The 24,360-nt window shown below is 41.8% G+C and overlaps 1 protein-coding gene across 4 annotated transcripts in view; it reads left to right on the top strand.

Annotated features, from left to right (window-relative positions):
• Nucleotides 1-24,360, top strand: part of sept4b (septin 4b) — a 43,096-nt gene that overhangs the window by 13,650 nt on the left and 5,086 nt on the right. The window contains exons 1-8 of one of the 4 annotated variants that reach the window (XM_038694052.1): nt 17,392-19,212; nt 21,288-21,602; nt 21,942-22,038; nt 22,162-22,248; nt 22,367-22,490; nt 22,665-22,799; nt 23,633-23,750; nt 23,942-24,043. In XM_038694052.1, coding sequence (XP_038549980.1) covers nt 19,021-19,212; nt 21,288-21,602; nt 21,942-22,038; nt 22,162-22,248; nt 22,367-22,490; nt 22,665-22,799; nt 23,633-23,750; nt 23,942-24,043 — 1,170 coding nt within the window. In that variant the 5' untranslated portion in view covers nt 17,392-19,020. Of the gene's footprint in view, nt 1-5,570; nt 5,594-13,061; nt 13,382-17,391; nt 19,213-21,287; nt 21,603-21,941; nt 22,039-22,161; nt 22,249-22,366; nt 22,491-22,664; nt 22,800-23,632; nt 23,751-23,941; nt 24,044-24,360 lie in introns of those variants that run through there. The other 3 variants (XM_038694051.1, XM_038694050.1, XM_038694049.1) reach the window with 3 other exon arrangements.

Here is a 24,360-nt window from a genome sequence, read left to right as displayed (position 1 = left end):
TCACCGAAGGTTGCTGAGTAAGTTGTCTTGGTTTCACTTCCATCCACAGTTAAAGTCATGTCAAAAAACTTACCAGAATTTAAAGAGTTTGAAAGACCCCTCCTATAGTGTCCCACCACAGAGCTGACCACTGGGCAGTAATTTACACCCTCAGTGTCCCTGCCCTTCCACTCCACCTGTTAAACACTGCCACAGCAGACTGCCAGTCGCCCTCGTGTGCCGCCTGTTTGTGATATTTATGATTGTGAGGAATGTGACATATTTTAGGAGCACCCTGAGGGAGGTGGAATGACCTTTGACAATATGTTGGATCAAATTACAAAATAGGGACATTTATAAATTGGTGTTTAAAATGTGACCTGGTAACCGGCCACAGTGTAACTTCTCATTTAAGCAGTTAAAATGGGTTCTTGATATTGTAACTGTTTATGACATAAGTGTATATTTCAGGCATTGTCAAAGTTGAGGTTATTCTTCTTGTCATTATGATTGTAAGACAACAGGGAGAAACTTCGTAGGTGGACAGAAAGATGTAGCTATGAGACCATGTTTATCTTGAATGACACTTGTGGCCATCTCCACTCAGCCACTTTCGTTGTGACGTTGTTTTCAGTGGGAAAACTACAGCTCGAGTGGTCCGGGAATAAGATATTGTGGCGCTGCATAACATCCCAAGACAATGAATGCCAATCCCCCGATGCTTTAAAGAAAGCAAACCTCCCACAAACATATCAGTAGGAATTCCTGTGTGACAAGAAGAAGCTTGAATGGTTCATTTCTGTCACCATAAAACACAGAGCGGCGTAGTTAATAGCATGACAGGAGTTTGGCTCGTCTAAAAGTGTATCTCACAAGCTGTTAATCTCTTGCTGGATTTAGGCGAGTTTTCTACTGATTTACAGCTAGCTCTTGTTAGTGTTGGAGCTGTAGGACACCAATATTCTCTAAATACTTTCTGTTTTTCAGAGTTTGTGGAGACAAAAGCCCAGTTTTCCCACTCTGAATGAGTAGTCTGGTTATAACATAGCAGTGTTTCTCTCGCATTGCTGCCCAGATTCCCTGGGACTCGTGCCAAAAGGGGTGCCCCCTTCTCTGCGGTGTTAGCAGCATTATGCTTTTCATGTTGCAAGCATACCATTCTGCTTAAAAAGACACAGGTTTCATCTCAGTGCAGTTGCAGATGTTGATCTTTTAGGAAGTACATGGTAGGCGTTTACTGAAATTTAAGATATTTGCCATGTTTGTACTTTATTTTAGCTGCGTTAACTTTGGGAAGTGACTAACTTGATTGAGTTGAGAAGGCGATTCAGGAGGTTTGTTTTTCTATCTAATCAACAGCCCGGTCCATCGAGAGCCAGACTAAAGCGGGGCCTGGCGTGCAAGCTCAGGCTGCTGACTTAGGAGTCTTGCGCTTGCTGGTGTCTGGGCTATTAATAGAGCTAGCCTGAGAATTCAGACTAAGGTCAGCAATCAGATTCCTGCTCCCAACTACAAGAAGGGAACAAGAAGGAAAAATCACTCCCAGAAATTATGCATTTTTCACATTTCTATTCATGTATGTCAACTTCCACTCATGCAGGATGTCTCTACTGTGAGATAGGGGGATCCACTCCTGCTGCTGCTCCAGAAAGTGCCAACTGATGTGTCCTGCTGCCTATATTAAGAGTTTAATATGATTCACACAGTGGACAGTACTTTTACCCATGGGATGTGTCCTCAGCATCTTAACTGTTTTTTAAAAAACATTTTTATGCTCTGACTGTGCTTTACTGTAGCTAGTACAGAGGCTTCACTATGAGTGGACATACACAGAAAATGTCCTTAATTGCTTTAGCATGAGTTCATGTTCAAGAAATAAGGTAATGAAAAGCGACAGATGTCTATATTTTGGTTCTGCGTGATGTGGGTGCAGTCCATTAGCTCTGTCAGCCTGTCAGTGAGATAATGGATTTACAGTAGTGGCTTAGGTGAGTGCGTCTGTGTTTATGGTAAATTAAATACCACCATTAGTGCTAGTCATTAATTAAGTGACTAGCACTTCCTACTAAACAAAAAATGTTGGTTCAGCCCTGCCTGCACCAGTGCTGTCAGATATCATTCCCACAAGTCAGCATTTGGCCTGATCTACAGAACTGTACATTTTGGAGCTTCATGTTTGCTCCTCTGTTCATTTTTGTAAGCTGATGCAAAGCTTTATATCTTTCCTGTCATTATATTTGTGTGTCTTTGCCTCAGACTAGACATTTGAAATTCATATCAATGCCGGCTCCATGAAGCACTTAGTAAATAATGCACATTTGATTAGGCTATTTATTTGTATTTTTATTATATGCAGCAAGTTTTTAGTTTTTATCAAATTTTTATTACATTATATGCAGTTATTACATTTTCTACATTGTGTAAAAAGGCTGTGAACATTTACCTATTGAAAAATTACATCTGGTAAATGTCCAATCCCTTCAATAAAAGATGGCTTTGCCTTAATATTCCACTGGCCACTTGTGACATTAGTGGTTTGATGGCATTTCATTTATTTCTCCTCCTAAAATAGCTGTGGTTTTCATCTTGACATTACAGATGTGGCTGACTGGATTGTTGTTATTAAGCAAAGCACAGCTGCTGGCTAGACGATGGCAGCTTTTATCGGCAATCTGTCCGCTCACATAGATAGATAAATAGACACACAAGCGTCAGAGAACGTAAACACATCTGGAGTTTACAGCTTAACACACTATCACACACTAATTTAAACAAAAATCAACACAGGGCCGCTTATTCCTCAACCACAGATGGTCTGCATGAACTCAATATAGCCCCCCACCAGATTAATGTCACCGACTGTCCACCCAGTTTGTACATCATGACCCCCACACAAATTACAATCCACTTGAAATCTACTCAGTCGAATGGTTAAAAAGTGCACGGGTGTCAGTTTGACAATAGTTCGCCATCTTTGACACCATTATCTGTGTGTGACTATACTTCTGTTCATTCTTGAGCGTGGGCTTCGGTTGCTTTGTGTAACATAAATCTGCTCTTTTTGTTTTTTTGTAGATTATAATATGAACATCTGGTGGAATGACTTTTTGAGTGCCACAGTAACTGCTTCTGCAATGGATGCAGTAACAGAAAGCTTTTTAAAGTGCTGGAAGCCTTTTGCTATGCACAGTTAACCCATTTTTATGGTTATCATAGCCATATTTAACTTTTTTCTAATTGTGCAGAGTTGAATGAAATAGAGGAATGTGATCTTTATGACTGCACTTCATAGGCAGGCTGATCATTTTTGTCCTTTTGGGGTCATGCCTGCGAGAGAACGAAGCAAAAGACAGAAAAAAACAACCCTCATGGATAGTTATGAGATGTTATTCTGGTTCTGGGCCTCTGATCTCTGGATCTCTGTGCATCAGTCTCTGCATTGCTCAAAGCTTTTTCACTGCTATATTCCTGCCACTGTTGTAAATTCCTCCGAACTTGCCCGTCACCCGCTTCCTTCTCTTCGCATCACTGTCACGTTGTGTCATGGTGGCTCAGTCCCTGCTGTTCCCAGCAGCCAATGGAGACAAGGCTGTTTAAAACAGTGGAGTTCATCGCTCTGCTCAGCTTGACTTACAGAACAGATTGTTTCTGACTGACGCTCCTTTTAAAGAGGCTTCTTACAGTCCCAGATGAGTTGAAAATATGTCTCCTGGAGATACTCTGTATCATTTATCATTGTCTATATGCCAGCTGAAATGTCACTTGTCAGCCAGGTAAAAATATTTCATCGTTATAGGAAGAAATTTATTTCAATGTCAACACTCTGCACATTCACCATTTACCATCCATACTGACAAATTTCCTACCTTTACTACACTTAATACTGGATGTGCTCGACCATACACAGGACCTATCTGATGTGCTATGACTCACTTTAAGAATGAGGGCAACTTTAAGACTGTTTTCTGCTTTTGACTGTTTCTACAGAGACATGGCATAGACGGTTATTAACTTACCGTTGGCAGGCAGGAGGCATATATATATAAAAAAAAAAGACTGTCTGACATTTATTGCTCAAGTGTTTTCACATCTGCAAAATTCCCAGTATAACACAGCCTCTTAGTAAATTTACCTCAGGTCAAATCAAAATGTTGATGTTGAAACACAGTATTTCCAAATTAAAAGTTGGCAACTTTAATGGGCTGTCCCGTTGAGCAACTACTTAAACTTTAATCTTTGTTTTAGCAAAGTACTGACAGAAATTAACTCTATATTTATCATGAGAAGCTTATAATTTAATTCCATTAGTCGCCCTGGGTTCTGGGTTTGAACATCACTCTGTGTGAGACCCTGCAGGATGCCGGGTGTCTCACTGAGTCTGTGCCATTTCCTTTTTGACGCTCTTTTGACACCTCGTTCACTTGAGGTGTGAGTGCCGGTGACGCACACCATGTGCTATACATAATGTCACACTCCTTCATCTGGAGTCAAGCATCATGCACCTCCCTCCAGAAATCTGCAGAACTGCTCTTCTCGTAACTCAGTGTGCACTTGTACCTCTTTTCCTTTGGTTCATAGGTAATTGAACAGTAAAGCTCAGTGAAAATAGTGACGGTGAATATTTTAGCACAGCCGTACACGTATTTGGCAAGCGCCAAAAAAAAAGGTTCTAACCCACTCATCACTTTGTTTTACCTACAAGTTGAGTGACAAATTTGAACTTAAACGCACAGAAGTGCTAACTTTAGCACCATCAAAGGTTGTCAAACTCACCCTTAGCTACTGCTCTGTTCATGTGTAAGCGAGGGAGTAGGCTATGCAGAGCCTAAATAAATATTATCATGCCCCACTGAATGTACCCAAACACACTCTAGCCAGGGCAGGAGTTACCTAAACAAACCAGAGGTGACAGCCCTCTCCACAGCTTTTAAACCACAGCAGTTAAGTTCAACTTGCCACCACGGCAAACTTTATTATTTGTTTTCAATAAACCATAAAAATGTGTACTGTGGTTCTGAGACCAGTTTCTTGATCAATTAGAAAATAAATTTTGGGTTTAAATTGTGTTTATAAGTCTCATAAAATTAGGAAAAGTCGTGAAATATCAAGGTGATAACAAAATTTATGTTTTCTGAGTTGTAAAAGAGGGCCCAGGGTTTCCAGGACCAACAAACACAACATTAGGGTTTATCCCAAACAATTACATGTAAGAACATGTTTTGTGTTGCCTTCTGTTTGTTTGTTTTTTGATACTTTAATATTAAGATCATTAGAGTCCAGTTTGTTTGATATCCCAGCTGCCACCTGTTTTCTTCCTGAGGTCTGTCACTACGTCTGATCTACTACACAGAGCTTTTCCTTCCCTCTTCTGTCTCTCTCTCTCTCAAGCAAGTCTTTTCCACTATCACTGCTCCTTTGCAGTAGCAACAGACAGGCAAGCCTGGGATGCAGCATGTGTCTGTATGCAGCACTACGTTATTAATGTCTGGCTGTAACACTGTGTAGCTCAGCTGGAGCTGGAGGCACAAAAAGGTTTGTCCGTACAGACCTGGAGTAGCTTGCGGTCGGTCGCTGTCCTCTACTGGGTCGTGTTTGTGTGTATCTCTGCAGAATGGTAAGTGTAGCGCGTCATCTGCATTGTGATGAGAAGTGAGATAAGCTCGGCTACAAGGCACAAGCCTTCTGTCACAAACAACCTCTCCTGGTTTATAATGTGAAGAGGCTGACACGCCGGTCATGTTTTCATCAATCTGCCTTTTGTTTTTGACAATGATATTGACAGTCTGATGCTCTGACCAATTATTAATCCTTGTTTCTCCCAGCCAGCTGTCCTCCAAACCAGTCAGGGGTCTTTAATGTGCAACTGTTCTTTTTGTAATGTGCAAATGACTGTCTGTCTGTCTTTATCAACCCTACCTGCAATATGCATGTCTTGAGATTGATATTTTCTTAGTGGTAGTGATACTGAGGTCAAAACGATGTAGAGTAGTGAGTGCTTGGTCTTTCTCATCTGTATGGGACTGCTCCTGGCATGCAGATGTTCATATAGTTTTATTCCAGCTGTACATTATATAAGGTGCCCGTAAACCAGAGAGGTTAATCAAATATGTGGCACAGGAGTGAGAATCCCACATGAAGGGGTTGCATGGTGATGGCACAGTATTTAGCGCAACGTATGTTTGAACTAAAGTCACTGGCATCGCAGATGAGTCAGTTGGCAAGGCATCCCATTTGTGGGTGTGGTATACTTGTGTTGGTGTTTCCAAGCTTTTTTTTATGTTTTGTGGCTCTTGGTGTGTTTGGGCATCAAGATTAGAGAAACGGATTACATCCGGGAGGAGGAGAACAGATGGAAAGAGAAGGAGGAAGGGAACAATTATGTGTATTTCGTGTTGGAGCCCTGGCCAGTCAGGCACCACCCCAGACGTCACCAACGCCATCTGTTGAGGGTACAAGTCACAGGCTTATGCATATCTTTTAATCATTTACTATTATTCTGTGTTTGTCATGTCAAAGAGTGATCTAAATGTAAATGGCAACTTTTTTAACACAATAATCAGGCTGACCTGGCATAAGAACAGACCCACTGCTTAGCTACATATGTATGACTGTTGAGGCCACATTGTGGGAAATCAGGCTCAAGGTGGCTCATTCACAGGTGTAAGAGACATGTTCCTCGAGCCTTTATAACAGCCTTTATCCCCAATGTGTGTGGAAAGATTTTTGAACTGCTAACCTGGTAATTTTGCTAACAGCTTCATAATCCTGAGCACACACGGATTCCTTCAGGTGGTGTCTGGAGTGTCAATCACAGGTTCTAGTAGGCTCAATTTGGGGGCTGCCACTTGTCAATCAATGATGCTGTTAGGAGCATAACAATCTGTTGATGTTCAAGATAAACAGAGCGATCACCAGTGAGATGATCCCAGGCGGCCCAGGAGGGTTGGCAGGGAAACCAAAGCAGCTTTGCATTTGACAAATATTGGATCCAAATGAAACATCACAATCTTGTTTATTTGGGGTAGAAATGTTAACCTGTTGCATATTTATCTCTTTAGTCACCCCAAACCTTATTTATGGAAGTCTGCTGACCAAAACGTCTCTATGTAGGAGATTTCTAAAATGGTACAGAGGAATATTCCCTCGCACACACAGGTATTTAAGAATTTAAAACTTTCTAATGTTTGACTTGTTCTAATTTGAAGTTAAACTTTTTGTTGTGTGGTGTCGGTGAGAATAGTTGTGTAATGGCTGTTCTAAGAGTGTGTGTGTGTGTGTGTGTGTTACATTCTGCTCAAATATACATTAATGTTTAACACACAACAGAATTATTATTATGTAACATGTTACGTTTTTTGTCAGTATATTACCTGAGAAACATCTGGCACCAGACATGTAAAGTACAGTAATCTGACATTGTAAATTCTTCCCCCCAGAATTGAATTTTACAGCTGGTCCAACAATTAATTTGTGACACCTTTGACTGAAAGGTCAAAGGTCACTATGACCTCAAAATGGCCTTGACAGACACTTTTTTGGCCCTGATTCAAGAGTTGATAAATAAACAACAACTAGCACAGTAAGGGCTTTCCTCCATCTTGTCCATTCCGCAGACAGACAGACATGGACGTAAACTGCAACAGGTTTGCGGAGAAAGACAACCGCGTGGAGGTAATTCTAGATAAGCCTACCGTCTCCCATCTTTCAGAAGATAGAATTACATACAGATTACATTACCACAGTGCAACTGACCTGTGATCCTTACATGTTGTTGATGTTTCATTTCCAAAGACTACTCTCTCTCCTACTGATCTCTGAGATTATCAGAGATCTTGTTGTTTAGCTAAATCCAACTAGATTTGAACAGAAAAATGTCATTCCAGGTCTATCTTGTAGTATGTTGCATTTAAAAACAGTGGCTGTCCACACTACGCTCAATTGACACTTGTTAATCAAACACTTGTGTTAATGGAATGGCCTGCGGAATTGAAGGACACAGTATAAGTTTATTGTTTTATCTATAGACACTGTGCAGTTTCTCATCTACACATGAGAAATCTTAAACCTGCATGTATAAAGCTCTTTACAATTTGCTTAATTCACACACATTGATGGCAGCGAGCTAAAGTGCAAGACACTGGCCTAACCATCGGGAGCAACTTGGGGTTCAATGTCTTGCTCAAGGACACTTTTCCATGCGGACAGTAGAAGTTGGGCATTGAACCGCCACTACTGTGATTAGCGGACAGTCTTCCTGCTGTCACCTTACTTTACAGGTTACATAGATACTGCGAAACAACAAAACAAAAGTGCGCGCATAGCTGCTGGTTTGGGTTGCACATTAAATCCTGCTTAAACTGTTACATGGCTCTAAGATTCATTTGGGGTAAAATTCTGTCAACAAAAGAACATGTTTCCTTTTTAAGACATTCAACAAAGCTTTGGGAGGTCAAGCCAAAGTCGGACCGATAATGTTAGTGTAGTGGTAAAGCTGCAAGTTGTTAAACTTCACAGATTATCTCCCAGGCATGTGTTTTGCCTGTAGTGCAAACTTACTCTTTATTCAAACTGTTTTTATGCATATTTCACATGATGTAATGAACAGTCAACCTCCAGCAGTGCCTGCCCTGGGGACTCCCGACTCCGGTTTCTTAATCTACTGTTGCAAAAGTAATGAATCTCAGAATAGTTTAGCTACTTTGTGGTTGTTTCCCCTAGATTGGCACCTTTGGCAAGACAGGAAACCCAGTCCAGACGCTGATGTAATTTCTCTTATTGAATCGGTTCAAGACACAATGCCAGCACTGTTTCAGCATATCTTTGGCTCAGACTTCACCCTCTTCAGTAGCATTGTGATAAGGCCCAGCAGGAGCCAACAATCACACAAGGTGGTTTTGTGTTCATGTAATGTGGGAGCCTGGAATTCAGTGCAGAAGCGAGGCCACACAGCAACCCACTGACTTCCTTTGACCAGGGCAAACAGAGTTCACCTAGCAGATGCCGATTTTGTTTGGTCTGCTGTCGCCTTTTGTCTCACAGGTGTTGTAGGGTTTTCTCCGCTCTGTTTGGGCACCAGTTTAAGTACATTTTAATGCCACCTTTCTAGACTGGATCCAAGTCGTGCAGTTTGTTCTGTGGGCTCTTTGTGATTCAGCAGCAGTTTGTTCAGCTATCTGGAATTCAGTGGAAATCAATAGACAATAATAATTCCTGGTTCTTGTTTTGAATAATGGCTCAGACTAAACCGTACAATTCGTTAAAATGTCCATGTCTCTGCCAAAAGTGGTGGAACAAAATTCAACACCGGAATTCAAGGGAAACCAGACCCTTTGTTGTGGCTGCTGCAGTGTAATTTCAGCACCTTGTGTGTGAGTGCATGCGTGAAGCTGATTTCGATAAGCCCTAAATCTGCTTGATGTTTTAAACATTTCTTTCTTAATTTACCCAGGTCAGCTTATACCAGCTGTACTTCTGCTAATGATGCAGTTCAGACTTCTCAAACTGAAAAGATTACAAACAGAACCGTGCAAACATCCCAAAATTAGAATATGGCCATAATTGCCTTATTTTCTGCTATTTTCCCTCTGATTCTTTCTGCATTTGTTACTGTCATCAGTAACCAGTAAAACAAAACAAAAAAATAGCTAAAACTATAAAAACTGCTGGAGATTTTGGGCCAGCTGGAAATCATACTCTCTGCAGGCAGAGCTGGGCCAGGTGGGTCAGTGGACATTAAGGCTGGACAAGCCACAGGTGACGGCGTCTGAATCACCCAACACATAAATCTGGCTTCCCATGAACACGCTGTTGTTACCAGCTACATCCCTCCCAAACTCTAACCTTTAGGGTGAGTGTTGACTGTAATATGCGGTTTGAATAAAATTTAAAATGAACAAAGGAATTCCTTGCTTTTAATCCGGAAAAGGCACTCCCTTTATTTGAGTTGTCCAGAGGAAACCCCCCCCCCCTTCCCCAGAGCCACATGAGCCTTTGTTGTACCACGGCACCTTTTTCAGGGGAGGGAAAAAACAAAGTGAGAAAATGCTTTAGCTGCTTTCCAACAGGAATCTCTCTGTGTCAGATAAAGAGCCTTAATTGAATGGAGGAGGAAGTGTAGGAAGTGTAAGTTCAGCAGATCCAGCATCTCCTCGTTCCTCACTATTGTGGAACAATATTTATGTTCCCGTAGAGGTGCTGGATATCTGTTTCAGAGGGCATCAGCATCTACTGTATGCTACTGTGCAGTTAAGAGGTTTCATCCAGTTTCTCAGACATCTATGGAGAAAATACAAATCCAATTCATAATTTCTGTATATTTCCTGTCTGCCTCTAAGTACACAGGTTTTCATTCTTTCCTGGATTTTCCTCTCGAGTGTTCACTAAACACCCAGCTGTAGACAAAGTCACATGACTGTTTGTGCTTGGGGTAAAAGTCCTCCTCGTGAGAGCCGGTGTGTACTGTATGCATCTGCCTGTAGTACAAAACCAGTAAGTACAGTATTTGCCTGAGAGCCATGTAATGATGCTCTGTCAGAGATAACAACTTGCAGAATATGCTGGAAATGGAACTTCAGTCCAGGGTTTTGTTTATGTTTTAACGGCACAGTATTTGTTACATAAAACATCAATTAGATAATTTTAAATTTGATTTAGCCTATTTATGATATGCTACAAATACTGTTATTCTTAACCTAATGTCAGCCATATCACCCAGTCTTTTTTTGTGTTATACCATTTCATCTCTGTGATCAACTAGAGCTTTGGTGACTGTATGTTAAGATCATAAATAATCTGCCTTTTCATAGCAGACATTTTGACTTGTCACTGTGGGAAAAGCACAGGGGTAAATTGTAAAATTAATGATGGCTACATTCCTTCAGTTGTTTAAGTGTCAGGGCCCTGGCTTTCTCCATATTGTATCACAGTCATTGTTACTGGGACACTTAAATTACAGAGCTATTATTAATGTCTGTACGTTTCTGATACTAAAAGTCAATATATATGCTGTGAAGGAGGCCTTTGACACATGCACATACAGTACTATGCATTACACCCAAATACTTTTATGCTGATCTAAAGCAAAGTCAAGCTGTTTCCAGTCATGGGCAGCAGGTGGCACTGCCCTCCCTCCACTGTCTGTTCCCATGGGGGCAGGGTGCCAATGCTGCATCCTCTGCATTAAGTAAATGTCATTTTGTACTTATACAGCTCCATATAATACAGGCAATCGTGCTCTGTGCAGTTGCAATTAGTAAATCAGACTCCTCTCCGGTTTGTTTCCTAGACATTTTTGAATACTAGTGTATGTTGGCTGCTGATGCTGGTCTGTGTGCAGTGGCTTTTATAAAGGAACTCATTCCAGGCCTGCTGGACCCGAGCCAGACAACCTCGCAGTGTAAACAAGGGACAAAGAGACATTTTAATTACGACCGGCAATGTGATCCTCATATCTGTGTGTGTCTCACCCGTGTGCGTGCAGGTAAACATATAAGTTGTGTGTGTGTGTGTGTGTGTGTGTGTGTGTGTGTGTGTGTGTGTGTGTGTGTGTGTGTGTGTGTGTGTGTGTGTGTGTGTGTGTGTGTGTGTGTGTGTGTGTGTGTGCTTGCAGCTTGAGATTGTATATCTAAAGCCATCCATCCCTTAGGCACAGTCAGCCCTTTCAGACAGTCCATGATAATCACCCTCATGATGAGGGCCAGCCAGAGAGGATTAAGCAGACCTGAAGTCATCTCCCCAGACACAGTCTTTCCTTACAGGAAGTAACATCTCCTGTCTGTTTGTTTACGTTATGCTCTGCACCATTGCTCATCCAGGATAAATTCTGTACTTGTGTCACATTAAGAGCGGGTTTAAGTGAGATTTGCCTACTGTGTGGTTTGTTAGACTGGCGTGTCTATTGACGTGATACTATTTATGTGACTCTCTGTCTAGTACTTATGGTAGTTATTACTGTTGTATAAGTTGGCACACTTGCAGTGAGAGCTATTAAGATTGGGATCATGTTACGTTTAGTTCTTCCCATAGGCAGAAAATGAATTCTCAGCTGAATTCTGCCTCTGTTGTTGCTCCTCCCTGCTTTCTCATGTTAAACTGAAATACTGAAGATTAGATCCCGGCCCACACACAAGCTCAGCTTTTCAAACTAGATCTGTCTTTGTGGTTTGTGTATCGGGCTATAGTAAGTCACTGTGACTGTCACAGTGTCTCAAATGTCATAGTGCTTTTTTTCCACTCCTGCTTGGCTTTTTACGCGTTGACTTTCCCTTTCACTTCTGTACAAAACCCCAAAGCAATAACTTAATAACAAATAATTCCTTAAGAATGAGTGAGTATTATAAGACTTGCAAAGCACAGAGATCCGTTGAGATTACTGGAAAAGCTTTGTTCTGTGGCCCACTTAAGAGTGTGTGTGTGTGTGTGTGTGTGTGTGTGTGTGTGTGTGTGTGTGTGTGTGTGTGTGTGTGTGTGTGTGAGAGATTGAGAGAGAGAGAGAGAGAGAGAGAGAGAGCGAACAGAGAAAGTGTGTATTAGATAAAAAGATTATTTGTAGCATGTAGGCCACAAGTCACCTCTCCTCCCCACCATTACCACACACACACACACCCCAGATTCCTCTTGTGCCACTCTGGCCCAGGCACTGCCATCTGGGAGGTCTGGGATGGATGTGACGGCCATTGTTAAAAGTTATACGCATGCTGCTGTTGTCCTCGTCTGATGCTCAGACCCCACATTGACCTTTTGACCTGATCTGATAGATTCATGTTACTCCACCTTTGTTAATTTCAGTCATTTTTGAATCATCTGAGACACACCTACACTCTTTATTCATGCACATGCGTGTTAGTGAAAAAGATTTTGTTAGTGTGTGCGCGATCATTTATGCGTAGAGATCTCCCATGGGTGGCTTTAAGAATGAGGACATGACAGGCTCGTAAGCAAGGTGACAGGGCAGATGTTGTTGAGCTCCCTACAGAGCATCATCTCTTGTCTGAAGTGAGGACGGGGCACTTCAGACACGAGCTGCCGACAATTCAGCTGCAGCTCATCTGCATATCAGCTGCAGATTGGCCAGAGCTCCAGAGCAGGGTGGAGCTGTTGAAATGCTCCAAATGCAGAGTTGCAGGGATCGAAGGTGTACCTTTTTTAAAGAAGTCGTTTCCAGTCCAAGTTTGGGGTAAGGGGGGGTTGGAAACGAAATCTGGATGCCACCTGATTGGTGAGGCAGGGAAAATAGGTGTGCTTGTGTAACGTGGGGTGCCCTGAAACTAAAGAAGTGACAGTCAGTCTGAGGAGCTTTTCAAGGCCCTTTAACTGGTTTCTGTCGCTGGCGAAACTAAAGGAATACCGCTGGTGCTGAAGGGATAATATGGCAGCAAATTCAGAAACGATCAGTGACACGGAGGTACGTGTGTGTTGCTTTCCTTCTTACTGACCCTGCAATTAAGTGTATCTCTCCATGTGTGATTTGCTCTGTGGCTGCAGGTTTCCCCTTTGTCCGTGTACATTGTACATGTGTCAGAGTATAGATTAGCTACAGCAGCTGGACCATTCACATGAATGCCTGTGACCAGGCTTTGTGCTCAATTATTTTCTTCTAAGCTACCGAGAGGAGTTGGAATATCTGTTTTCCACATGGTTGCTGAACCAAGTGGAGTTGATTACCTTCTAAAGCTTTTCCCTGCTCTAAGATGATAAAACACACACACATTGATCAGGAGTGACAGCTGATTGCATTGCACATGTGGGAAGTGTTGTAGCCTCTGTTGGTGGAAGACATCGTTGCTCAGTAGTTTACACTGACAAGAATTTTTTTGGAGTACAGTACTGGCATCTTCTTTTCAGCTTCCTTTTAACTGCAGGATGTACACTGGCAAAGAAAAGAGTCTTAATTGTGTTTTGAGTTGCACTGAGTATGTGGAGTGTTGGTCACGTGGAAATCTGCATCAGCTCTATAGCTGTGGGAGTATGTGGTGTGAGGGGACTATTTCTGTCTCTCCCTCTCTTTCTCTCTCTCTGTACTGAGCCAGCTTCACACAGAGCCCTGCTATAACTATCCAAACAACCCCAGCATTCACACAGAGCGCACATGGCTCGTTTCACCACCTGCTACTGGCCTCGCCACAAGGGGAAACCTCACTGGTATTCAGCCCGTGCAATCCACAACATTCGTTAAAGAGGAATAAACATGTTGTTTCAGTGCTTCAGAATATTACTGCTTTTTCTTGACAAACTGTCTAAAATTCAAGAGGAGCATAAGAACACATTGTATATAAGTTTGTATCTGGAACCCCACTGTATGCATCATCTCCCACACTTCACCAGGATACAGTTAAGTAAGCATTCCTGCCAACGGGGGCGAAACCTGCCAAGCAAAAATGATTTAGCATTCATTGAATAATAGCGTAGTAATTATTTTAGCTGGATTATAAATGACGCATTTCATCACAACAACAACATGCTGTATAATTTCTTTATGACTTCTGGCAGCTGCTGATTGCATTCCCCCATGTAATACAGGGAGAATTTGAAGTGGGCTTTCCCCTGAGAGCTGTGTTTCATGCAACAAATCATCACCCATCAACACTGGGGCAGCCAAACCCACTGCCACGATCCAACAGTAACAAGGCAGCGTAGTCAACCATAAAAACTTGTTTATGCTGAATTGGGTTTCATGTCCTTCAATTGTTTTTCTCAGGGACTGCTTTGGCTAGCCACATAGGTTTTCGTCCCATCGGGCAATATGCCCACATCAATGACAGCGTATTGGGCCATTGTAGGTTAAAAAAAATAAACAAATTATGGACCCAGAGGAGAGGTAATAGCAGAGAGGAGAATTTCCAAGATTAAAGTTGCACATTTATGAGAAAAAAAACTCTGTACTGTTTTAAGCAGGGTATGCACTAAACTCCACCTCTTCTCTTATGTCTGCACTGTATCTTGTATCACTAATGAAAAAAACTTCCCCCCTTTCCCCCACCTCTGTAATTATTTTTTTTAACCTACAATTGCCCTAATAAGATGAACTTCTCTCTGACATACTCAAGAGGTTACTTTTCTTACAATGGTCTCCTCGATAAGCTTTGACCCAAAAAGGGTATCATTTGTTCCTGTAATTGTGCAGTAACCTGCCATGTGCCCCGCAGAATGCTTATTAAATTTCATTAAAATTATTGGATCCCTTAGTCTGTACTGTATATGCAACAAAGTTCTCTGTGGTCATATTGTTGCTTTAGCCCCACTTAACCCAATTCCCATGAAAAACAGGACGTTCTATGTCGGCATCTCCTCTGGAGTGGAGATCTTAGATTGAGTTCAGCATGTGAGTCTGTTCAGAGGCAACAACACAAGTGCAAGTGCAAGTTTATCAGTGTTGCAGGAAATGGCAAAACAGCAGCTGTTGACAAAGTAAGATATGTTGTCATTACCAAAGGCTTAATGTTCCTGAATGTCCTTAATGTCCACATACCTTTTGATTCATCTCCCGTCTTATTTATTAGGCTTTCTAGAAAATGTGAATGTGTTGTTTTTTGAGTAATGTGAGGAAGTATTCAAAGCCAAGTGGAGCTGGGTTGTCCATCTGCATGTAAAGGCTTACTTGTCACATAGTAGTTCTTAAAGCTTTGTGTTTTTTGCTTATCTGAGCCATGTGTCTCACTCCAGGGCCTCGCCTGCTTTATGCCACTTTGAACCTGAACCAGCCACACTGGTTTCACCTGGTCTGAGGCTTATTCATCACTGACAAACCGTGCGTGGCATCCAATAATGATAAAGGTTACTTATTGGTCACATTGAACCCAACCCTCAAGAGGAACTGAAATGCCATTTCGGCCAGTTATGGAAATTGTAATTGGTTCAGGTCTCAGCTGGGACTCGTTCCAGTGGGAGACTCGTGTGTGGCAGCCCAACAAAAATGTGTGAAATTGATGTCAGAGCCCATTAGGTTTTATTCTAGTTATAAAAATATATTTCACACCATGTAATATTACACACAATAAGGATGAGGTCAGGGTCTAGACACTGAGTGGCTTGTTTGTTGGTTCTCTTTCTGAACTTTTAAGCAACTAACCTGCAGGTTTTTGTTCTTTTGATCTGCTTCACACATGATAGCCTGACTTTGGTTTTCTATTGGCTGTGGTCAGTTTGATCTAGCTGACTTGTAAGAGGGTGTGTTTGCTAATCTCAAGCACACAGTTGTTCTGAGACAGTACTTTTTGATGACATTAAAACATTACCTAGGCAAAATCATTTTAGCATTATACGTTACGTCAGTTTTTGTGTCGTTTTTGGAAGATTCTCACCTGGATTGCAGTTCATCGGTGGAAAACTGGAGTTCATTGAGTGACGCAAAAAGAGCAATTCAGCGGTATTAAATTCAACAAAAGGATAAAGTGCTGTTGCTTCACTGTGACAGGAGAAACTTGAGTTGCTTAATAAAGTTAGGTAATAAAAGTGCACACAGTAAAATTTACAAACATCAAACCCTGAGGCTTCCCTATACTTCACACAGCTGTGTGCCAGGAACACCAAGCAGCTCTGATTGGATGGTCTGTCCTGTTGGAAAGCATAATGTCATTGATAAAAAAAAATATTTGTTGATAATTGTTCTTGAACTGTGTTCATCTTTGAGCATCTACACACTTCCATTACATCTTCTTTCTTCTTTTGTCTTCCAGCTGACTGTCAAAAAAATTGTAAATATAAATAAATTGATGTATGTTTTTGGCCTCCAGATCAGCCATGCATGGATATATAAAAAGAAAGATCCCATTTGCAATAAGAGTCCTTTGCTTCTCGAATGCATTACATCCTCATTAGCTGTAACTGTGTTTTTTCCAAAGACAAATATATCAAGACAAATCACATCGTGGACTTATTGCCTAGCAGCTTCAGTGGGAGAGGAAAAAGTCTGTTATAGAAAGCTTTGGAGTGCTTAGAGGAGGGTGAATCTACTACCTGCCTCATCGCTTTGATTAGTGTAACCAGATAGCATGTGTGGCCGAGAAGAAGAAGAAGCTTAAAAGGTGGGGTCAGCATTCAGGAATGCCACTGAAGGAAAGTTGATTTGAATTTAATCAAAGGTCTAGACACACTTGTCAAGAAGGTAACATACATGTAAATGTACGTTTGTAGGGTTATAATGTGCACGCAAAAAAATGAGTTATTATATCTGGTGAGCATTTATTATAAACTATGTTTTGTCATCATGGTGGTGTTTGTGTGTCGACATTTTGAAACAACCTGCTGCGTTCATTTGCATATGAATGAGGGAGTCTCCTTAATGCTTAATGCGGTATGCGAAGACAAGTGTGTTGGCGTATAAATAGAATATAATTAATTCATTTATTAGCTTAATTAGTGAACTCATTAGCATAGCAGGTTATGGTTATTATAAATAATTTGCGATTATAATGAGATATTCTCCCACAATGTGCTGGATACACAGGATTTGTTTTGCTGGAGTTGAACTATCATTGTTAAAGTATGTGTCTGATGCAATCACGGCTGATAGACCTATTAGATGGAGAATCAAATGTGAATGGTGTTAATTGTCTACGTATGTTGTGTCATGTCTGATAAAGAGCTCTACTACTACAACTTGTGCTAAGATAACATCGCAACAGAGTAAATTCAGCTTTTGTGTGTGAGTTGGTGTGTGGCCTGTGAACACTCGTCAATGCTGCTGATCAGTTCCCCGCGGCGCTGAGTGGCTCGATGGGGCTGAAGGGCGCTGTGTCCTCTGTGATGGAGGCGTATAAATGCGGGAGCCTCCGGTCTCTGCTGCCTGCTGCCTGCTGGAGTGGGGATGAAGAGCAGCTTACGCAGAAGCAAGAAGGAGAGGCTTTGTACGCTGATTAAAGGTACCACAGGTGAGGCCCTGAAAGAGAGGAGGTTGAGGCCCTTTGTAGACGGAGGGTCCTGGTGGTGTGTGTTTGTGATGCAACTTTTGTGTTCCACTTTTCTAAAGGCAAGACTGGGTTTTGTGTTGTTGCAATGGCAAATGCTGTTTCTCTACACGCTGCAGTTGTGATTTTAGCAAGACATTACGTCTGATTTTGTTGAAGCCTCGGTTCTCTCAGTCAGCTCGGTCTAACAAGCTTTTTGACACCAAAACCAAGCAAAAAGGAAGAAATTGGATGATGACCTTGTTAGCATTCCTGCTCCATAGTTGTCAAAGCGTTACAGTCGACCATCTCTCCTATGTAGGTCACAGTATCCACCATGTTGGACATTGATCTCCGTGCTTTGGTTGTCACACAGGAAAGCAGGTCACCGATTTCCTAAACTGCGAAACTATCAATTTCTCCTATGCCCTAAAGCTCTAAATCCCAGAAATATTAAAACTGTAGGCCATGGCATGAGAAGCTTTTTTTAAAACTTTTGATTGAACAGTGATGGAGGGATATCAAAACATTAAATAGGAAAAGATTTGTCAAAAATTTGTGTCAGTACTTTCCAGTGGGTATATTAACGTGAAAGGGAATAAAGCAAATCCGCAGTGGCTCTTAAACATGAATGAGTGTCTTAGTGTGTGTTTTACTTTGGTGTTTGTTTGGTGAATGTTCATCAAACTTTCAATGACTCTCTGCATTATGTAACTGCAGCTGGCACAGATACTCTTATCTGCTGGCACTGACATCGGCTGGACATTTTTGATGGTGCCTGAAACACTGAATAGAGCGATATCAGAGGAACAAGGCGGTGCTGGAATATATTATATTGGGACACTGTGGAAACAACTGCCCTCAAAATGCCATTATGCATCGCTCAATCATGTCTCTGGTTACTCAACCAAACAGTCACCTTATGTGCCCTGCATTCATACCATTTACCGCAGGAAATGGTATGTTGTTGTTTCATTTGTCCTTACTTTTACCTTTTTTAATTATTATTTATTATTTAATTCTCATCTTCTTTCTTGTCTTCATTTGTCTTGCCTGAACACATTCCCTCCTCTTGTCGTACCGCTCCCGGCTCTTGCACCACTTGCACCTCATTTCCTCATGGTGGACTCTCTGGGGTCCTGCTTCTTCCTCTCCTGACATGAACCCACCCGCCTGTTCTTTATCCCGATTAAACCCCTCCATGTGTGCTCCCTTCTGGTTGGAGATTGCAGAGTGTACTATAGCCCCAGTTGCAATGGAGGACAGTGACCACGAGGCTCACTCTTCATCAGACGAGCAGGACTCCTGCCCTGACTCCCCTAATCAAAGCAGGGACCATGATGCTGAACAGGTACCATTGACACTTCCAAAAACTCCTAAATTATTTATTTAATTCCCCTTCTATTCAGAGTTTGTGACTGATTTGACCACAGCAAATCTAGAAGACAAAAGAGAAGACAATTGAGATGTGGGGTGTTTGACAAAAAGATGAATCATGGTCTTTTAGTCAAATACCCCACATCTCAATTTAACCTTACGTTGAGCGTCAACAAAAAGCAGTATACATCAGTTATTTTTCAGTCAGACCAAAGCTTGTATCCCGGTGCTTCACGTGCCCTGCCACAACAACCAGCTCTAATTGAACCCCTCAGCTAATGTATAGTGCATATACATAACATGAGTCACACCGTGGGCCAGCAGCTGAATTTAAATGGCCTCTTGCTTTCTGAGGAGCCACTGCATTATTTATCTTTGTGCTCGACTTACAGGGAGACTTTGGTCTGTGGGACTGGGAGAGCTAACTGGTAACTGGAGTCCAGAATATGCACAGCAGCTTACACTTCAGCTGTGTATCCTCTTACAGGAAAAGCACCACTTTGTTATTTTTTATTTTAGCTCTGTGACAGCTTAGTGTGTATTACTCCTTGAAATCCAGCAATAAAGAATAAACTGTGTGCCTAACACCTAAAATAGGCCTTTTTTGCCTCACATTAGCGCTGCAAAATTCATAAAGTGGTCAGGAGATTTATAATCCATGAGGCAGGAAAAACTCTCAGCCTCAAGGAATGTACAGTTAAATGTGTTAGCTCATTCAGTATTAGTTTCATAGTAATGAAATAACACACAAATCCACTGAGATAGATGCCTGGTGTTGTTGTTCACCTTTAACGTGATCCGTCTTGATTAAAGGTACCTGGTGCACAATAGAGGATTTTCAAATCTTAAACCGATTTTAAAAATGTGGTCTACCACAGACATAACATATTTAACAGATTTTTAATATTTGAATCATAAAAATGCACACCTGACGCTTTCCAGTCAGCTCACTCTTAATGGCTAATTAAGATGGCTAATGTCTTGCATCCAGTCCGCGACTTTAAGTTTATGTTTGTAAATCCCTCACACTACAGGATCATTTGGGCCAATAATCTGTTCCGACCAGCCTTGAATCGAAAATGCCCCCGTGACTGTCAGAAATCCAATTCCATGACAAATACCATGATATTGAGCGAACAACAACGACACAGCAAGTATTGTAACTAACATTAGCTAAGTTGTTGGTTAGCAAACTGTCACTACAGTTGCTGCTTCGAAGCTAACATGCAGAGAGGACAAGAAAGCCCCAGAGCCAGCACACCAGCTCCAAACAGCGATACTCACAACTCTCCTGCTACTATAGCTAACATCATAGCAACACCATGTCTTGGCAAACTAGAAAGTAAGCTGAATTTGTGTGGGCAAGTCATTTAGCGTTACCTGACACACAAATCAGGGCTGGAACGGCTGGAATAGTGTTGTGTGGCTCGGACCACTTCACTTTTTTTCCCCCATTGACTGAATACAAACACCAAACAGCTAGCAGCCCCTAAGGAGATACTCGTTGAAATTGACTTTGAATTTGATTAAATGATGATAGAAAGTTGATGATTACATGTTGCCTATGTCTCATTCGTCAGTGTTTAGTGGCAACTGCAGTTTAAAGGCTCATCAGCAACAATTATAATCAGTTAAATTTAATTGTTATTTAATGATTCATTTTATATGTTTATTTGTTGGGCTGATGAATCAGAATATGAAAGATGTATCTGCTTCAGTTCAATACTGTCTGAGATCAAATTTAGGTATTTAGACTTTTACAGCTTTCTTCTTGTCTGACTTCTGCAATGTATATTCAACATTGTATACTTTATCTCAGTAAGATGCTTCCATCTCTTCGTTACTCTGTAGAATTTAAAGCCATGCACTATTTTCCCGTCACCATAAAATATTAGGACCGTTTCTAAAGTGCATTTTCCACATACTGGATCAATATCCCTTCCCTTCCACACTGACACTTGACCTTTCCTCTAACTTTCTGTCTTTCTTCTACCTCCACTCCTCTGTTTGTTACCTCATCCATCCCCTTCGACCGTGGCGTCTCTCTAGCATTCAAGCCATTCAGACGACTCAGAGGTGGAGAACATTATGCAAGACCCTCACCACCAAGGAGGGCACCATGACCACAAGCACCACCACCACCATGGCGTTGAGCCTCACGATGCAGACAGGGAAGATGAGGGCGAAGACCGCCCCCACACCCCGTCGTATTTGCGCCCTCCTGTGGCGGGTAGGGCGCAGTCGGATTCAGGTTCAGAGCCCAGTTTACTGCAGAGCAGATGCGTGGAGTTTGACTTGTCCCCTATCAGCCCCACCAGGCCCAAGAGTCCCTGGGGTCGATTTGACCCATACAACAATAATGAGGTAACACAAGGAGAACCAGCCAATAATCCCAGAGAGGAGAAACAAGAGCTGAGTGGTTTAGTTCTGCATTCAAGGCAATTTCATTTTGAGTGCTGTAATGTGTTGAACTGAATGTGCAGCTCATAGGATGGGATAGAGGGCTCTGTGACAGTAGCGCTGCTTTTTGATTTTGTTGTGTTGTCGGCTTTATTTTGGTCTAAAGCTGTTTGTGGGAAAATTAACATACTGACTTTTTTGAGCGGTTGATAACAGTGTTGAAAAAGCATTTTAACACAGTCATATACATGGTAATGTGTGGTTCCCTATTTGTATTATTTCATCTTTGTGTGCAATCTTCAGGACCAGGACAAGGAGTACGTGGGTTTTGCGACGCTGCCAAACCAGGTACACCGCAAGTCAGTGAAGAAGGGATTTGACTTCACGCTCATGGTGGCAGGTAAATCCTCATTCGCACATTAGCAGACATTTGATCTTAAGCCTGCCTTTTACTTCGAAGAGACTGCTGATCAGAAAGTCTTAAACCCAGCTCTTTTTCCTCTTTGTTGTTCTTTGTTTGAAGGGGAGTCCGGCCTGGGAAAGTCCACCCTGGTCAACAGCCTGTTTCTCACAGATCTTTACAAAGATAGGAAGCTGCTCAATGCTGAAGGTGAGGAATTAGCCACATCTTTTGATGTATGTTTTCTCGTGGGTTTAAATAAATATTTACCCTACAATATGTCATGGCTGATATTAAAAACAGCAGCCTGTTTGTGTCCTCTCCCTAGAGCGAATCACACAAACAGTAGAAATCACCAAACACACAGTGGATATAGAAGAGAAAGGCGTCAAACTGAAGCTCACCATCGTGGACACCCCTGGGTTTGGGGATGCCGTGAACAACACCGAATGGTACGTGTAAAACAATTAATGAAATTAAAACAATGAAACAATGAACAGAGTTCAGCTGGATAACCTCATTTTAACTCTGCTGCTGTGTTTAAAAAGTCATGCGCTGGAGCTTGGTTGCTCCACTGTCTGCATTGCCTCAGAGACTGAACTTCCCTGTATGTGTTCTGCTCTTAGCTGGAAGTCAGTGGCTGACTACATCGACCAGCAGTTTGAGCAGTACTTCAGGGACGAGAGTGGCCTCAACCGCAAGAACATTCAGGACAACCGCGTACACTGCTGCCTCTATTTCATCTCACCCTTCGGTCATGGGTATGACAAAGCCGCAGTGCTCTCGTAGAGATTAGTTAGCCTTCTTTTATCACTCCTGATAAAATGGGGGAACATTAACCCATTTCTGCTGCAATATGTAAAGTCTGAGCTGGCACTGACTACTTTTACTTCCCATAAATTAATTAACATATCACAGCATCTTGCACACAGCTTTTTCCTGCACACATGCAGCCACCTCAGTTACTGAGATTTATTGTAAATATCTAGCGCACCAGTATTTACTTGCAGTGCGTTCAGCTCCATAAATTGTTAATGCAGTTGGCTCCTGCCAAGAGTTAAAACAGTTCTCAGCTGCCTTCAGGTGAATTTACATCTGGTGCAGTGCTTTCTGGCTCTAATCAATTGTTTGTGCTGAGTGCTGATGTTGTACTTTCCACCGCATTTGTGCACATGCACTGTTCCACATTGCCGTGCTCATTAAGGAGCAAATATACCATAAACCTCATGCAATGCTGCAGTGCATTTTTAAAGTCATACTGATGGAAAAACTGCTCCCTCTGTTGATGCACTTCAGTCATTACTCCACACCAAGAGGTCACAACATACAACAACTGTCGGGCTAAAAACAAACAACTCGCATTAGGAATTTATCACAGAGATAAATTACTTGTCCCATGATCACAACAACTGTCGTTTATGGAAATATGTTTCTATGTTTTTAAGATATCTTACTGTCAGACATATATTAACGGTTCACCTTTGTCTGTAATAGTGATAAAAAATGAATTTCACGCATGTTTAAACACTCCAGGTGTTACTTTGAGGGTATCATCGTACTTCCCACGTCTGTATGTTCCAAATTTCTCTTCCAGCCTCCGGCCTTTGGATGTGGAGTTTATGAAAGCTCTGCATGAGAAGGTTAACATCGTCCCCATCTTGGCCAAAGCAGACACACTCACCCCCAGTGAGGTCAAGAAAAAGAAAATCAAGGCAAGGCTGATCTCAGTCAACAAACTGTTGATCTCTATACACCTGTTTCATCCCTTAAATGAACCTGTAGATACAGAACCCACTTATCCGTTTCTTGATGAACAAACAAACTCAGTATTGCGTCATCAATGATCAAATTATTGACACTACAGAACAAAATACATGTATATACTATGTACTTTCCTCTGTAGATCCGAGAGGAGATTGAGCAGTATGGGATCAAGATATACCAGTTCCCTGACTGTGACTCTGACGAGGATGAGGACTTTAAGCAGCAGGACACTGAGCTGAAGGTGAGGCTCTTTATGTGTCCCTGAGCACCCTGACACCCCTAGTTGCTCCAGAAGCGTGCAACCTCTGACATATATAGCAATTGTAAGTCGCTTAGGATAAAGGAGTAATTGGAAATGTCTTTCTTTCTAGAGTCTTTTCTACAGTTTGGGGTTTGCAGGCTGTTGAAGTCAGTTTTTGACATGTGCATGACTAAAGATTAATTTACCACACCAGAGTTCTTGCATCTAAACCTTTGCAGTGTAGGAAACACACTGCAATGTCAGCTGATTGCACCTGAAAACAAGAACAGACATGACACTAACAGCAAGTATTATCA

Source organism: Micropterus salmoides, unplaced genomic scaffold (genome assembly GCF_014851395.1).
Source record: "Micropterus salmoides isolate LMB-PRFRI ecotype aquatic unplaced genomic scaffold, ASM1485139v1 Ms_hic_scaffold_3, whole genome shotgun sequence".
In the NCBI taxonomy this organism is placed as follows: domain Eukaryota; kingdom Metazoa; phylum Chordata; class Actinopteri; order Centrarchiformes; family Centrarchidae; genus Micropterus; species Micropterus salmoides.
The sequence above is the reverse complement of the archived record's forward strand: the minus strand, read 5'-3'. Positions and strand labels throughout refer to the sequence as shown.